The sequence below is a fragment of the Bubalus kerabau genome, chromosome 23, assembly GCF_029407905.1.
Source record: "Bubalus kerabau isolate K-KA32 ecotype Philippines breed swamp buffalo chromosome 23, PCC_UOA_SB_1v2, whole genome shotgun sequence".
NCBI classification, from domain to species: Eukaryota; Metazoa; Chordata; class Mammalia; order Artiodactyla; family Bovidae; genus Bubalus; species Bubalus kerabau.
In genome coordinates this window covers 4,508,310-4,523,089 of record NC_073646.1, presented here as the reverse complement: position 1 = coordinate 4,523,089, position 14,780 = coordinate 4,508,310, and the positions used below count along the sequence as shown (strand labels likewise).

At 58.9% G+C, this 14,780-nt stretch overlaps 2 protein-coding genes across 3 annotated transcripts in view; both read left to right on the top strand.

Annotated features, from left to right (window-relative positions):
• CORO7 (coronin 7) overlaps positions 1-6,264 on the top strand; it is a 52,864-nt gene extending 46,600 nt beyond the window's left edge. The window contains exons 15-28 of the mRNA XM_055561246.1: positions 49-175; positions 489-664; positions 1,141-1,249; positions 1,363-1,449; positions 1,530-1,672; positions 1,748-1,852; positions 1,930-2,015; positions 2,938-3,079; positions 3,176-3,265; positions 4,052-4,168; positions 4,432-4,567; positions 4,982-5,070; positions 5,385-5,471; positions 5,599-6,264. Of these exons, the coding sequence (XP_055417221.1) occupies positions 49-175; positions 489-664; positions 1,141-1,249; positions 1,363-1,449; positions 1,530-1,672; positions 1,748-1,852; positions 1,930-2,015; positions 2,938-3,079; positions 3,176-3,265; positions 4,052-4,168; positions 4,432-4,567; positions 4,982-5,070; positions 5,385-5,471; positions 5,599-5,604 (1,500 nt within the window). The 3' untranslated portion in view covers positions 5,605-6,264. The remainder of the gene's footprint in view (positions 1-48; positions 176-488; positions 665-1,140; positions 1,250-1,362; positions 1,450-1,529; positions 1,673-1,747; positions 1,853-1,929; positions 2,016-2,937; positions 3,080-3,175; positions 3,266-4,051; positions 4,169-4,431; positions 4,568-4,981; positions 5,071-5,384; positions 5,472-5,598) is intronic.
• A 1,349-nt stretch (positions 6,265-7,613) lies between these two features.
• On the top strand, positions 7,614-14,245 carry PAM16 (presequence translocase associated motor 16). 2 transcript variants are annotated; one of them, XM_055561250.1, is made up of 5 exons: positions 7,614-7,646; positions 12,396-12,480; positions 13,274-13,410; positions 13,745-13,810; positions 14,091-14,245. In XM_055561250.1, the coding sequence occupies exons 2-5, from the start codon at positions 12,423-12,425 to the stop codon at positions 14,175-14,177; spliced, it is 348 nt and encodes a 115-aa protein (XP_055417225.1). In that variant the 5' UTR covers positions 7,614-7,646; positions 12,396-12,422; the 3' UTR covers positions 14,178-14,245. The 2 variants fall into 2 exon arrangements, with proteins under 2 accessions (XP_055417225.1, XP_055417224.1); XM_055561249.1 differs by lacking the exon at positions 7,614-7,646 and adding an exon at positions 8,515-8,671.
• Positions 14,246-14,780: the final 535 nt, after the last annotated feature.

The window sequence follows — 14,780 nt, the reverse complement described above, 5'->3', positions numbered from 1 at the left end:
CACCCACCCACAGGGGGCCCGCTGGCTGACCAGATGCTTCTCCCCCAGGAGGGCTTCTCCTCCACACCCAGCTCGCTGACCTCGCCCTCCACGCCCTCCAGCCTGGGGCCCTCGCTCACCAGCACCAGTGGCATCGGCACCAGCCCCAGCCAGCGGTCCCTGCAGAGCCTGCTGGGTGAGCGTGAGCCCCTAGCACGGGTGCCGTGGGCCACCCCCCACCCCAGCCGCCCTCCTCTGCACCCCAGTCCTGACTCCCCTCCTGTACAAGTCACTTCCTTGTGGGGTGAAGTGAGTCTCAATGGCCTGTACTTTCTGAGATCTGGGCGGTTGTGTTGGCTGGACCAGCAGAGGCTGGGGTCCTTTGCCGAGGGGAGCAGGAGGCCCAGATTCAGGGCTGGCCCGGGTGCCCCTGCAGGACTTCCCAGGGTGGGCAGGCTGGGGACCCTCACCTCACGTGGCTCCATGTCCCTGCTGCCCCCTGCACCCAGGCCCCAGTTCCAAGTTCCGGCACGCTCAGGGCAACGTCCTGCACCGAGACAGCCACATCACCAACCTCAAGGGGCTCAACCTCACGACGCCCGGCGAGAGTGACGGCTTCTGCGCCAACCAGCTGCGTGTGGCTGTGCCCCTGCTCAGCAGCGGGGGGCAGGTGGCCGTGCTGGAGGTGAGGGCCAGCCCCACCACTCAGCCCCCATGTCCCCCTGCAGGATGCTGAAGGCGTTGAGTGCCCATGCCAGCTCACCTTCTCTAGGCTGAAACCATGTGCCAGGCACCCCGCCAAGTATCCCGTGCTGGGGGTGCCATTCTTATCCTCGTCTTACAGATGAGAGTGGTGAGGCACAGAGAAGATAAGTGACCCATGGGGTCACATGCTGTGTAAGTGTGGAGCTGGGAATCAAACCCAGGCCCCCTGAGCCCCAAGCCTGAGCTCCTCCCACCACTCCCTCACTTCCTGGGGGCCTCACGGTCTGCACTTGGGGCTCAGAGCACAAGGTGGCTGAGCACAGAGCTTGGGCATCACCCGGGGGGGTCGTCAGCTGCAGACAGTGAGGCCCAGACATGCCGCTTGCCCTGCAGCCACTGGGACCGGGCTCTCCTGCCTGTTACTGATGGGCCTCGGGGTGGGGGCACCTCCCACAGCTGCGGAAGCCTGGCCGTCTGCCCGACACTGCACTGCCCACGCTGCAGAATGGGGTGGCTGTGACCGATCTGGCCTGGGATCCCTTTGACCCCCACCGCCTCGCCGTGGGTAAAGAGGCTGGGCTGGGCGCTGGGCTTGAGGGAGGGTCCTGGGGCCCCAAATGGGCTCAAGGGAAGCCTGGGGGCCTTGGGCCAGCAGTAACAAGCCTGCTCACCCTGCAGCCGGGGAGGACGCCAGGATCCGGCTGTGGCGGGTGCCCCCCAAGGGCCTGCAGGAGGTGCTCACTATGCCCGAGGCCGTACTCACAGGTGAGGGGGGCCTGGGTGGGGGCTGGGGGGTGGGTAGAGGCTCCCGGGGGGCTCAGTGTCACCCCACACCTCAACCCCAGGTCACACCGAGAAGATCTATTCTCTGCGCTTCCACCCTCTGGCGGCTGATGTACTGGCCTCCTCCTCCTACGATCTCACTGTTCGGATTTGGGACCTCAAGGTTGGAGCTGAGCGGCTGAGGCTACAGGGCCACCGGGATCAGGTAGGATAGTTCTGGGGGGCAGGTGCCCAGCCATGGGGCAAGAGGCTGCTTCTCAACGTTTCCACCTGCCCCCAGATCTTTGGCCTGGCCTGGAGCCCCAATGGGCAGCAGCTGGCCACTGTCTGCAAAGACGGGCGCTTGCGGATCTACGAGCCCCGGGGTAGCCCTGAGCCCCTGCAGGTGAGCAGGATGGGCTGGGGGCAGCCCTCAGACCCGGTGGGGGTCCCAGCCGGGCCTTATATGCTGTATCCTAACAGGAAGGCCCAGGGCCTGAGGGGGCCCGTGGAGCCCGCGTTGTGTGGGTGTGTGACGGTCACTATCTCTTGGTGTCAGGCTTTGACAGGTGAGGACTCTGGGATCACCATTCCCATCCCCAGACCTCAGCATCCACCGTGCCCCGTCCCCAAGATACATGTACACCTGTTAGGTGTGCAGAAGCTGTCCCCACCCTCACTTATTGGATGGATAGTTGGGTGGATGGATGGATAGATAGATGGATGGGTGAATGGATGGCTGGGAGGATGAATAGATGGTTGGGTGGGTGGGTGGATGGATGTTTGGACAGATGGATGGTTGGGTGGATGGATGGATGGACAGATGGATAGATGGATAGGTAGGTCAGTGGATGGATGGTGGGGTGGATGGATGGTTGGATGGATGGATGGATGGATAGGTAGGTGGATGGATGGATGGATGGATGGATGGTTGGAAGGATGAATGGGTGGGTGGGTGGATGGATGGGTAGGTGGATGGATGGATGGTTGAGTGGATGGATGGGTAGATGGATAGATGGATGGTTGGATGGATAGGTGGATCAGTGGATGGATGGTGGGGTGGATGGATGGACGGGTGGATGAGAGGGAGAGAGATGGGGAGGAATCAACTGGGGGCCCAGAAGGATGAGATCTGTCCCAGGTGTGAGGAGCCCATTCCTGGTGGGGACCAGATGAAGCACAGAAAACAGAACCAAGCCTCCTGGAGAGGTCCAGGGGAGGGGCATTTTGTGCTCTGGGGGGAGGATCGGGGGGTGGGGGGGCCTCCTAAGAGAGGTATCTCTGACCTGGGTCACAAAGGGACTGGTAACCACAGATCCGGAGGAGAGGGCAGTGGACTCTGGGTGGAACGGCCCAGAGGGTGTCAGCCTGGTTGGAGCAAGGGTCCTAGAGCAGAATGTTGGGGAAAAAAGCCCAGACATGCTGTGGAGTCCTTATCATGCCTGCCCCAGGCCCCTCCTGCTCTGAGGACCTGCTTCTGTCCCCTTGCAGCCGAAGCGAGCGCCAGCTCCTTCTGTACTCAGCCAAGGCCCTGGCTGGTGGCCCCTCCGCAGTGCTGGGGCTGGACGTGGCTCCCTCAACCCTGCTGCCCAGCTATGACCCAGACACTGGCCTGGTGCTGCTCACCGGCAAGGTGGGCCGGGGCGCACAGGTGGGGGCTTTGGGCAGGTATGGCGGGGAAGGCACCTGAAGCTAGCCGCTTCACTGCTGCCATACCCCATACCCCTAGGGCGATACCCGTGTGTTCCTGTACGAGCTGCTCCCCGAGGCCCCCTTCTTCCTGGAGTGCAACAGCTTCACATCGCCCGATCCCCACAAGGTGAGCTGGCGCGCGGACTCCGGGTCGTCCCCAGGTAGGACCGCGGGCTCTCCGCCCCCTAGTGGCCATATGGGCAAACTGCACAGGCCCATGGGACCCGCGGGTCGCCGGCTGGCAGGGTGTGCCCGGCAGCCTCAGGACCTGGTTGTTAAACTCACCCATTACTGAAAATTAAACTACATAAGGTTAAGTTTTATGAACCCACAAATAAGTTGCATTAAAGACCAAGGCAATAGATACTTAATTTATCACTTAGCAGTTATTTTATTTGACTTCACTGTTATTTGTGCTGTCGAGGTTACTTAATGTGTGGGCCCTTGTCTGCCAGAGATCTACCACGAGCTGTTACAGCGCTTCTCTTACTGTATCTGCATCCCCCCAGTCACATTGTTGGCGTGAAGTTGGCCAGGCGGGCAGTTTTTACACCATAGAACTAGGCAAATGCTACAAACCAGGACATTTTTCCTCCCAAGAGCTAGTTTTTAAACATTACACCACCATCCAGGGCTAGGCCTTGCTCCTGGAGGTCCTAAGTGAGGGGGTACCGGGGGTCTGGGTGCCAGCGAACTCTGGACTCTAGCGTAGGCTGTGGCTCAGCTGGTAATCAATCTGCCTGCAGTGTGGGAGACCTGGGTTCAATCCCTGGGTTGGAAAGATCCCCTGGAGACGGAAAGGCTATCCACTCCAGTCTTCTGGACTGGAGAATTCCATGAACTGTACAGTCCATGGGGTCGCAAAGAGTCGGACACGACTGAGCGACTTTCTCACACTCCCCTGCCACCCCAGGGATTCATCCTCCTGCCCAAGACAGAGTGTGATGTGCGGGAGGTGGAGTTTGCCCGATGCCTGCGACTTCGCCAGAGCTCCCTGGAGCCTGTCGCCTTCCGGCTGCCCCGAGTCAGGGTGAGTTGGGGATGTAACATGGTAACACCCAGCCCTCCCCGGCCCCTGTCAGGGGCTTTGGGTCCTGGCTAGTCTTGTCACCAGACTGCCCCACCCACTGCTCTGTGGGGCATCTGCGCGCCTTACTCTGCTGACATTCTGAGCCCCGTAGAAACCTCAGATTGGGGTCCTGGGTCTCGCCATAACTGCCTGCCCAGTGGAGGCCTGTGCGCCCTGGGCCTCTGCTCAGTGCCTCAGAGCAGCCCCTTCCTCCATCGCTGCAGAAAGAATTCTTCCAGGACGACGTGTTCCCCGACACCGCCGTGAGCTGGGAGCCGGCACTCAGTGCTGAGGCCTGGCTGGGAGGTGCTAATGGGACGCCTCGGCTTCTCAGCCTGCAGCCCCCCGGCATGACCCCAGGTAGGATGAGGGCCTGGGCGATGGGGGAGGGGAGGATGAAGGGGAGCAGGTAGGGGTTGGAGAAAGGGGCAGAAGGTCCTAGTCTGACCCTCCACCCCTGCTGGCACTCAGGAAGCTCTAGCGTTCCTGGGGACAGGTGGTTATACTTTGGACTTGGTCTCTGAGCCCCTAGAGGGTAGGGCCCAGGGTCTGTGTTTCTGTCAGAAGCCCCCCACCCCAAATATGCATGAGCACATGCACACAGCCTGGTACCGAGGGCAGGCCACGTGAACTGAGGGTTGAGTAGCTGTGAGTGCCACCTCTGGACTCTGTGCCACGGAATCCCCTATGGGCTGGAACCCAGGGGTCGGACCAGGAAGCCTGGTCCCAAGGGGCCTCTCTCCTGCCTGATGCTTGTCCCTGGTCCCGCCCCAGTGAGCCAGGCCCCCCGTGAAGCCCCTGCCCGGCGGGCCCCCTCCTCAGTCTACCTGGAGGAGAAGTCAGACCAGCAGAAGAAAGAAGAGGTAGGCAGGGAGAGGGCTGGCTGCAGGGGTGGAGGGGTCCTGGCTGCACATGGCGCAGCCTTTCAGCTCTCTAGTCCAGCCCCGAGTGGGCCAGGAGCCGGTGTCACCCATCTGTTAGTTGGACAGTTTGATGGGGAGGTCTTCCAAAATTCTGAAACTGACCGTCGTAGTGGGGTGGGGCTCAGGAAGCCAGGGAAGGGCAGGGAGAGGCCCTACCTTGGCCTGGCCCGGCCCAACCCAACCAGACCCAAGTGTACTTGGGACCTCTGTATGCAGAGACCACCATTCACTTCCCACCTCCACCCCGTCCCCAGCTGCTGAGTGCCATGGTGGCAAAGCTGGGGAACCGGGAGGACCCGCTCCCACAGGACTCCTTCGAAGGCGTGGACGAGGACGAGTGGGTGAGTGGACCGGTTGGGGGCCAGCATCCTCTCCCATCCCTCCCCGACTCAGGCCTGCAGCCTGCTCGCCCACCCCCCCGTCCCGGGCCCTCCCAACTCCACCCTGCTTCTTGGTTCATCTCTCCAGGACTAGCCTGTGCACCAGCCGCCTCTAGCCTCGCCCTCCACTGCCGCCTCCAGGAAAGCCTGGTGCCCCCACGCACCTCACGTCTCTCCCTCAAACTGGAAGCCACCTCCTGGCCCTGGCACACCTCATTCCAGAAGCCCCATCTGTCAGTTGACTCAAACTTCCTTTGAGTGTTGGGCATTTCCACAGCCTCTGGGCCCTGCTGCAGTCTCCATGGATTGTCCGCATCTCTGCTCTTTCTGGGACTGGGCACTTCTCCTCACTGCCTGCTAGCATGTGGAGCCAGGGGCATAGGGGTGGGGTGGAGTGAGAGCTCAGGGGCATGTCCCTGGGCAGGCGCTAGGCTCCCTGTCCCCCCTTCCTCTGACCTGGGCTGGTCCCAGCTTGGGCTGGCTTCGCTCAGCACCTTCAGTTATCACATGCCGTCCCATCTTGCCTGCTGCCCCAGTTCCAGTCAAGGGTCTAGGGGGCTGGCCCCCCCACCTGGCCATTTGGAGCAGCTCCAGCCTCAGGGGCCTGGGATCAGTCACCCTGCTCCCCAAACTTGAAGCCAGAAGAAATGGGTGTCACAGAGCTAATAGCCCAATTAAAGGGGGTGTGAGCCCCGCAGGGACTGGCCTGCACGTGTCCTGGATGTTTTCAACAATTAAACTTTTCTAAGCTGGCCACCCTGGTGCCACTGTGGTCTCTGGGCCGGCTGGAAGGGGAAGGGGACAGCGGTAAGGGTGATGGTAGTTTGGCCCTGGGCTCCACCTGGTCCCAGGCCTCACTCTGCTCCTGCTGGGAGTTCATTCATTCATCCGACACAAGGGTACCTGGCCGGGTTCTCTCTGGATGGCAGCTCCGGTCATGAACCGGAGAGACGAGGCTTTTCAAGGCACTTGGCACAGTTTTAGTAGGCAGAGGGGAGCCGGACTATGCTCAAGTTTGCAGATGGACAGTGTGCAGAGAACTGTGAAGTAGATAAACTTCATGAAAGGGAGCCCCTGGGATGCAGGGGGAGACCGTGGTCAGGGTCTGAGAAGTGATGAAGCTAAGAGATAAGACCTAAGGGTCACAGAGCCCTGGAGAGAGCCCTGAGAAGAACGTTTCAGATGAAAGGAAGGGCGCTGAGGAAAGACTGCATTTGGAGACCCAGAGGAAAAGAAAGAAGGGTGGTGGTCCAGAACACGGTAGGAGGCAGCCGGACTCTTGTTCATTCAGCAGGGAATGAAGGACTTCCCTGCTGGCCCAATGGTTAGAAATCCATCTGCCAATGCAGGGGACATGGGTTCATCCCTGGTCTGAGAAGATTCCACGTGCCGTGGAGCAACTAAGCCCGTGCATCACAACTGCTGAGCCCATGCTCCAGAGCCCATGCTCCAGAGCCCACACTCTGCAGCAGGGGAGTAGCTCCGCTCACCCAAACTAAAGAAAACCTGCGTGCGGCAAGAAAGACCCAGTACAGTCGAAAATAAAATTTTTTTTAAAAAGCCACTCTTCCAGGTGTTGATGCCCAAGAGTAGAGAAAAGGAGAAAAGAGGTCTTGCCCACCAGGAATCCACATTCTAGTGGGAGGGAACAGATAAATGGTATAATTTGATAGAATGTGATAAGAGTTTCAGGGAAAAAAAAAATAGGGATCAAGAATGGAGGTTTAAACCAGACACGTGCGTGCATGTTGAGTCGCTTCAGTCATGTCCAACTCTTTGCAACCCTATAGACTGTAGCCCACCAGACTCCTCTGTCCATGGGATTCTCCAGGTAAGAATACAAGAGCAGGTTACCATTTCCTTCTCCAGAGGATCTTCCCACCCTGGGATCAAACCCACCTTGCTTACATCTCCTGCATTGGCAGGTGGGTCCTTTACCACTAGCACCACCTGGGAAACCCATATAATATGATTCCATTTCTGTAAAACACCCAGAAGAGAACTTCATAGAGAGAGGAGGCAGTGAGTGGTCACCAGGGACTAGGAGAGGGGGAAATAGGTAGTGACTGCTCATGAGTGTGGAGTTTTAAGCAGGGAATGAAAATGTTCTGGAACTAGTGGAGATGGTTGCAAACTGTGAGTATACTAAAAAGCATTGAATTGTGACTTTCGAAGGGGCGAATTGTGTGGGGTGTGAATTATCTCCCAATAAAGCTGGTAGTAGAAAAGCAAAGAGGAACTTTCACTCCACCGTTTACACCGCCAAGGCCATGGGTTCAATCCCTGGTGGGGAACTAAGGTCCCCTAGGCTGTGTGATGCAACCGAAAATTTTTGAAAAAGCAAAGGAATGGAGTACAAGTTGCAGCCCTGGTAGGGGGTCAAGGTGGCCTCGCTGAGAAGGTGACATTGGAACAAAGACTTGGAGGAGTGAGAAGAGCCGTCCTTCCTAGACAGAAAGAACCTGGAATGAAACCGATTTTTCTTTTTTTTTTAACTACTAGTTATTTTTTTTATAATTTATTTATTTGGCTGTGTCGGGTCTTAGTTGCAGCACATGGGATCTTTTTTGTCATGAGGGCTCAGCAGTTGTTGCCTGGGCCTAGTTGCCCCTGTGGCATGTGGGATCTTAGGTCCTGGACTTGGGGATCGAACCCTTGTCCACTGCGCTGCAAGGTGGATTCCTAACCATTGGACCACCAGGGATGTCCCTGAAGCCTTTTTTGAAGTTTTCCTGTCTTAAATATTGGTGAGAATTTAGCATCTTACTCCTTATCACGTTTGTGAAATGTATGTTTATTCTATGTCTTTAAGTCCCAAATACTTTGGCAAAATGAACGGAAGAAGTATCTGCCCCCCCCGCCCCGGATAGAACAGGCGTTATTCTTTGTTCCTAGCACCCCAGGGTAGTCACGGGGCCTACGGTGTCCGGTGTCCTAAGCCTCAGGAGGTTTCCCCAGCGTCTGAGGCTGAGGCAGGCCCCGCCCACGGCCCCGCCTACAGACCTTAGGTCTCCGCCTACACCCCGCGCGTCTATGGAGCAACGCGCATGCCCGGCGCATGCGCTCTTCTGAGGCTCCCTTGACCTTTGACCCGCCGGCCGCCCTTGAGCCGGGGCCGCGGGGCCAGGAAGTCGGGCCCCCGAACCTGAGTGGTCGCCATGGTGAGACCGGAGGAGGGGGGCAAGAGGCCGTTTCGAGTCCGGGGGCGGGGGCCGGGTCGAGTAGCTCCAGCCGGGCTGCGGGCGCCGCTCGCCCCGCTGTATGCACGGCGGGAAGCCGGGACTAGGCGGGGGTCGCCACCGGGCGCCCTGCTGCGGGCGCTGGCGACCTCGGGGCCCGAGGGAGAGCCATCTGTCTGGAGAGCGGGGCGGGCCAGGGAATACCAAGCAGATGCGGTCGCCGCGTGCACCAGCCTTGTGTAGGGGTCCTTGCTCGATTCCCGAGCTAGTTGATGGTGTTGCCCCATTATTCCCATTTGAAAGCTGGTTAATCGGGCTCCGGGACTTTTCACGAGCAAGTGGCAGACGTGGGACTTGACCCTGCGACACCGATAATTGAGCGTATCTGCGGTATCATCCCGAGCCAGCCCACAGATCTGGGCCACCCTAGCAGAGTCAGGTCACCTGGGGATCTTTAACAGTGCAGAGTCCTGAGATCTATCCCCTGACAGAGGATTGTTCCCCAAGTTACTGAGGCAGTGGGTTTGAGGAAGCACTTCTTAATTGATCGTGAGAGCTTTCTAGTGCCAGGCCCGGAGCCCTGGGGCTTATGTAGATTCTCATTTAATTCTTAAGCATATGCCCTCATTGTCCCCATCTTCCAGGTAAACAACCTGGAGCTCCGAGAGTCTGACTTCTCAGGGGTCTCTCGTCCTGGTTTTAACTGACACTCCACACTTAGTGGTTGTTCTTGTCTTGTAATAGTCACTGCCATTTTCTGAGGACCACTCCCCACTATCCCCCAACTGGGTCCCTGACAGATGCTCCTGCACGTGACTCAGTCAGCCTTGAGGGACCGAGTAAAACGTGGCCCCCAAGGAGTTTGTACCTTAAAAGAGAAAGCCAACGAATCCATAAAATAGGACAATATATTAATGGGAAAAGAAAGACAGTGCAGGATGGGTTGGTAGAAATGGGGGGAGCCTGGGAAGGTTTCACTCCAGGAAATGGGGGTGATGTGAGTTTTGTCTTTATTTTTGGTGGTGGCACGTGGGATCTCAGTTCCCTGACCAGGGATTGAACCTGTAACCCCCTGCATTGGAAGCATGGTGTCTTAACCACTGGACAGCCAGCTGTGTCCAAGCCAAATCTTGAAGGATGTTGGGGTTTGACAATATTGGCATAGGAAGGAGGGTATTCAGTGGGTTAGTAGGTATGGAGTTTGTTGGGGGTAGGATAATGAAAATGCTATGTGCAGCTCAGTGAATATCCTAAAAAGTGCTGAATTGTGCACTTGAGAACAGTGACCCGAGGTGCATGAATTCAGAGTTACCGAGACTGTGGAGTAAGGAAGTAGGGGAACTAATCTTGGAGTCAGGGAGTAAAGGGCGTGGCTGTAGTGTGTGGGGTGGAGAGTGGTGAGGGAAGATAAAACCAGAAAAGTCCTTTGTAACCAGATGGAGCTGGGGGGTGGACTGTATTGGCTGCAGCAGCAACAGAAGTGGGGAATTGTGTGTGTGTGTGTGTGTGTGTGTGTGTGTGTCTGTTGTGGGAAGGCCAGAGCCCTCCTTCAGCAGAGGGAGGCATTGGGAAGCCCTGTCAAGTGTCTCATTCATTCAGATATGTATTGGGCACCCACTGGTGCCCACCATAGCCCAGACCCTGGATGTGCCCTGGAAGATGTGATGGTCCTGGTCCTGACCTCCTCCTGCCTGGTTGTGATGCCCGCAGCTGTTTGCAGGCGCCCTGGGCGAAGACAGCCTCCTTTCTATCCCAGTGTGTCCTTGACAAGAGGGTGGATCCATGCTGGCTCGGCTCACCAGCCCAAGGAACTGTGCCGTGAAGGGAGCTTTGCACATCAGTCTGTCCGGGTCCAGGTTCCCTTCTTGATGCACTTGACATGGGACAAAGCATATTCCCAAGTGCTCCCCAGCCCCCAACGCCACCTGCGGTCCTTTGCCAGCTGCAGGGCTCTGGTCCCACGTTGGGCTGTGTTGTTCCCCAGACACGGCAGTGCAGGCGTGTGGTGATGCAGGCTCTCAAGTGTGGCAGCAGGAGGGGAGGTCCGAGGCCTGATGGGAGTTCCTGGCCAAGGGAATCCTCGGAACCACTGGCAGGCCTGTTAGCCTCTCTGTCCCTCAGGCAGGACCAGCTGTCCATCTCAGAGCCTCCTGCCCCACGTGGGCAGGCTTCAGGCAAGCTGGGGTGGGGGAAAGCCAGGTGAGACTCTCCCACCGAAAGCGCATCCTCCTGGGCCTTTTCATCTCAGCACTTGCAGCCTCGCCCCTCCTCTGACCACTGGCGAGTCTTCACAGAGCTTTGCCTTCTGGTGTGAAATATGGGGCTTGTGAAATCCAAACTCACCTCTCCTTTGGCCCGGAACCACACCCACCTCGTCCATCAGGGAGGCCCAGCAAGGCCAATTCTGGAATCCGGGTTCTGCTGGAATCTGACAAGCTCGTCTTCAGCCTCTGAGTTGGGTCCTGCCCTTTTGTTCGGTCGCGCTCCCTGCCGACCCTACGTGAGGTGGGCAGCCTGGGGACACCACAGCTGAGAGCACGGGCTGTGGGTTTTCTGCCCATCTTCCTCCTGGGTGCCAGCTATGTGTCCTCAGGTTGGTCACTAAACACTGTGTTTGCGTGTCTCAAGCTGTCGGGATCAGATGGCACAATAAAATGTGTCTGTCACAGCGCTCGACACCCTGGCTAAGTTCTTGTTGGACACCAACACTTGGAGGCGCCACGTGATTCGTGGTGACCTGCAGCAAGCATTCACCAGTATCTTTTATGCACACGTGTGTACCATTTCACATGCATGTGCTGTCTGTTGTCCCTAGTCATAGTAAGGTCTGTATGTTTCCCGTCTCAGCCACCCTACTCGTCTTGCCTCCCAAGTCTCCCAGGCTCTTGGCTGCTCCCAGGCATCCCTTACACTCTCCTAGTCTGGGCTTCACTTTCAGGCTTCACCTGAAAAAGCCCCCGTGTAACCATCATGATCCTACTTGCCCGGGAGAAGTGTCCCCACGTCCTTCCTGAGGGCTTCCCTCCCTCCATTGACCGTGTACACCTCTGGTCCTGCTTGATGCCCCACTCACCTCCATGGGGCACTGGACCACGTGGTCTCAGAGTGGAAGCCTCCCACTCTGCACAGCAGTGGGGGGATTCCCGCAGGGCTAGGTCCTGTGTGTTTGACGCCCTGGCACTGACTCAGGCGGGGTTTGAGTGAAGCAGTGAGCCGGTGGAGGAACGGGGGCCTAGGGTGGAGGGCATTTGGCTCTCTTGTTGTGTTGAATGGAATGGACTTGAATAACGTGGGGAGAATCAGAATGGCCCTGCATCTCACCACCAGCAGATGAAGGCTGGACCTGCCAAGCTCAGATGCAGAGCTGGCAGTGAGTCTGGGACCAACCCCGAGTTCTGGCTCCCAGGCCATGTTGCGTTCGCTCCTGTCTGCCTTGTCCGAAGGCTGAGAGAGAGCCCTATCTCCCTCTGGGGGACTCTTTCGGGTACCTGCCCCCCAAAACTCAAGACTGTTCTCCTGTGAGCCTCCGATGCCTCCCAGAGCAGATTCTTGTATCAGGCGCTGGGAGGAAGTGGCCTGTGGCTGCTGCGCTGGGGTCCCTCGCCTCAGCCTTCCAGCAGCCTTGCCACTCGGCCAGCACCTCCAGGACTCATCTCCGGGGCCCTGAGAATGCAGTCCACTAACCAGGTGCCTTCCTTGCCCACAGGCCAAGTACCTGGCCCAGATCATTGTGATGGGCGCACAGGTGGTGGGCAGGGCCTTTGCCCGGGCCCTGCGGCAGGAGTTTGCAGGTAAGCTTGGGTTCCTTCTCCCTGCGCTGGGAGATCCTGCTTGGGTCAGATTTTCCCTGTAGCTGTGGGCCCCTTCCTCACGCTGGGCCACCTGTGAATGCAGGGACCCCTTGTGGGCTGGGTTCTGGCAGCTTGGGTAGCCTGGGACACTTCTTCTCGGGGGCAGTGCTTGATCTTGGGACATTCCCAGAGAAGGGAGACCTGATTGACACGATCATCCGGCCAAAAGTGGGCACACTGGCCTGCCTGCCTGCCTGTTTTTGCAAATAAAGTTTTATTGAACAGTCAGCCAGCGTCCAGTAATTGCAACACAGACTAATTGACCTGCAGAATCTAAAATATATTCACTGACGCTTTAAGGAAAATTGTACTGGCTCCTGAATTGAGAGGTCACCCAAGGCGGCCTGCTTCAGTGGCCTCGGTGACCACAGGTCAGCCGGGTCTCATCTGGGCTGCCACCCCTGCCCGCAGCCTCATTCTGCTCCCCTAGCAGCCTAAGCTCCCCGACTTGCTGCGTGCCCGGGGTGAGAGGGTGGGGAAGATGAGGGACAGGGTCATCTCCTGGTCTAGGCTGGAGACCTGATGCCGGGTTTGACCAGCCCCTGCCCCGTCCTCTAGTGGGGAAAACCTGTCCTCACTTGCCTACCCACCCCTGGCCCCTCAAAATCCACTCCTGGAGGACATGCCCCCTGGCCCTGCCCGTCTCCTCCCGCACCCCCTGGCGGGGATGAGCTGCTCCCCAGGACAGCCCTGGGCCGCTGGGAGCTGGGCGCTCACCCACGTATTCACACAGCCAGCCGAGCAGCGGCGGACGCCCGGGGACGCGCAGGACACCAGTCTGCGGCCGCCTCCAACCTCTCAGGCCTCAGCCTCCAGGAGGCACAGCAGATTCTCAACGTCTCCAAGCTGAGCCCCGAGGAGATCCAGAAGGTAAGGCGCCCCCGGCCGGCTCGGAGATAAGCCGCCCATAAATGGGGAGAGGGTGACAGGCTGCCAGCTGGTGGGGGGAGGGGAGGGAGGAGGAGTGGGGGCCCTGAGCACGGCCGGCTGGGACTCGAGGAGGCCACCGTCGTTTGTCGGTGTGCAGGCCACAGAGGCGGAGGCACAGGCCTTGTCTCATGGGCGCCTGTCCACTTCTCCGCCCCTTAGTGGCTCCCAGCGTTGGAGCGCTCTGAGGGGCGAGCCCTTTCGCTTTCCTTCTTTGTCATCTCCTAGCTTCCCCCGCTTCTGTAACCAGGGACTCACCGTCTCCCCTCCTCTGCAGAACTACGAACACCTATTCAAGGTGAACGATAAATCCGTGGGTGGCTCCTTCTACCTGCAGTCAAAGGTGAGCACGGGGAGGGTGGGCCGGGGCATCCCTCACTTCTGGGCGGTTCAGAGCTTGGCAGGAGAAGGGTGCCCAGGGCTCAGGGGGCCCCCTGAACTGCCTGCGCCCTTTGTCACCCTGGATGGTGGCCCCCAGCAGCCATGGCCTCGAAGAGCCCGGACTGCTAGCTGGCGGAAACTGGAACCAGCTCCCTGACCTGCCCACGGCCCTCCAGGAAGCCAAAGCAGGACCTGGGGAGGGAGGGGGCACCCAGCCTAACTGTTTGTGACCCCCTCCCCAGGTGGTCCGAGCGAAGGAGCGTCTTGAGGAGGAACTCAGAATCCAGGCCCAGGAGGACAGGGAGAGACAGCAGCCGCCCAAAACGTGACCGCTTGGTTCCTCCCGCCCACCCGCCCGCTTCTAATTTATAGCTCCGTAATAAATGTCTTTTCCGCATTTCTTGAGTATGCATGTCCAGATTCCAGAGGCAGGCCGCTCTTCCTGCCAGCTGTGGGGCTGTGCACGGAGGGGAGGCGGTGGTGTTCACCCGCCCATGGTCTGGCCTCTGACACCCGGCGGGGCCGGGGCAGGCAAGGGCTGCTGGTCGTGCCGTCACACACCAGACGGAGGAGCCACTCCCACGCCGCCCTCAGGTCAGCCCTGCCCGCCCCTCTGTGGACGGGGCCCCGGCTCTGCCACAGGCCTCCCTTTGCTGAGCTGGGTTGGGCGGTAGCCCCTCAGTAATCTGGGGAGTCAGCTCCAGGATACAACCGAGGAAGAGGAACCTTTCCAGCCTGATGGCCCCGAGGAGGCCAGGGAGCCCGGCCCCTCCCAGAGCCAAGGTGCTCATGGCGGGTGCAGCTGAACCCACAACATGTGGTCCAGAACCTTCCATCTCAGCACCGCCTGTCCCATCCAGCTCCCAGCAGCAGACGGAGAGCTTGTGGCGCCCACAGGGTTGGGAGGAAGCCCCGGAACAGGGTCTTGGCCT

What these genes read in the sequence shown, in the direction of transcription:
- PAM16 (XM_055561249.1), top strand. An exon ending in CCTGCGGCAGGAGTTTGCAG is followed by an intron (nt 12,481 to 13,273) that starts GTAAGCTTGGGT and finishes GTATTCACACAG; the next exon opens with CCAGCCGAGCAGCGGCGGAC. An exon ending in CCTTCTACCTGCAGTCAAAG is followed by an intron (nt 13,811 to 14,090) that starts GTGAGCACGGGG and finishes CCCCCTCCCCAG; the next exon opens with GTGGTCCGAGCGAAGGAGCG.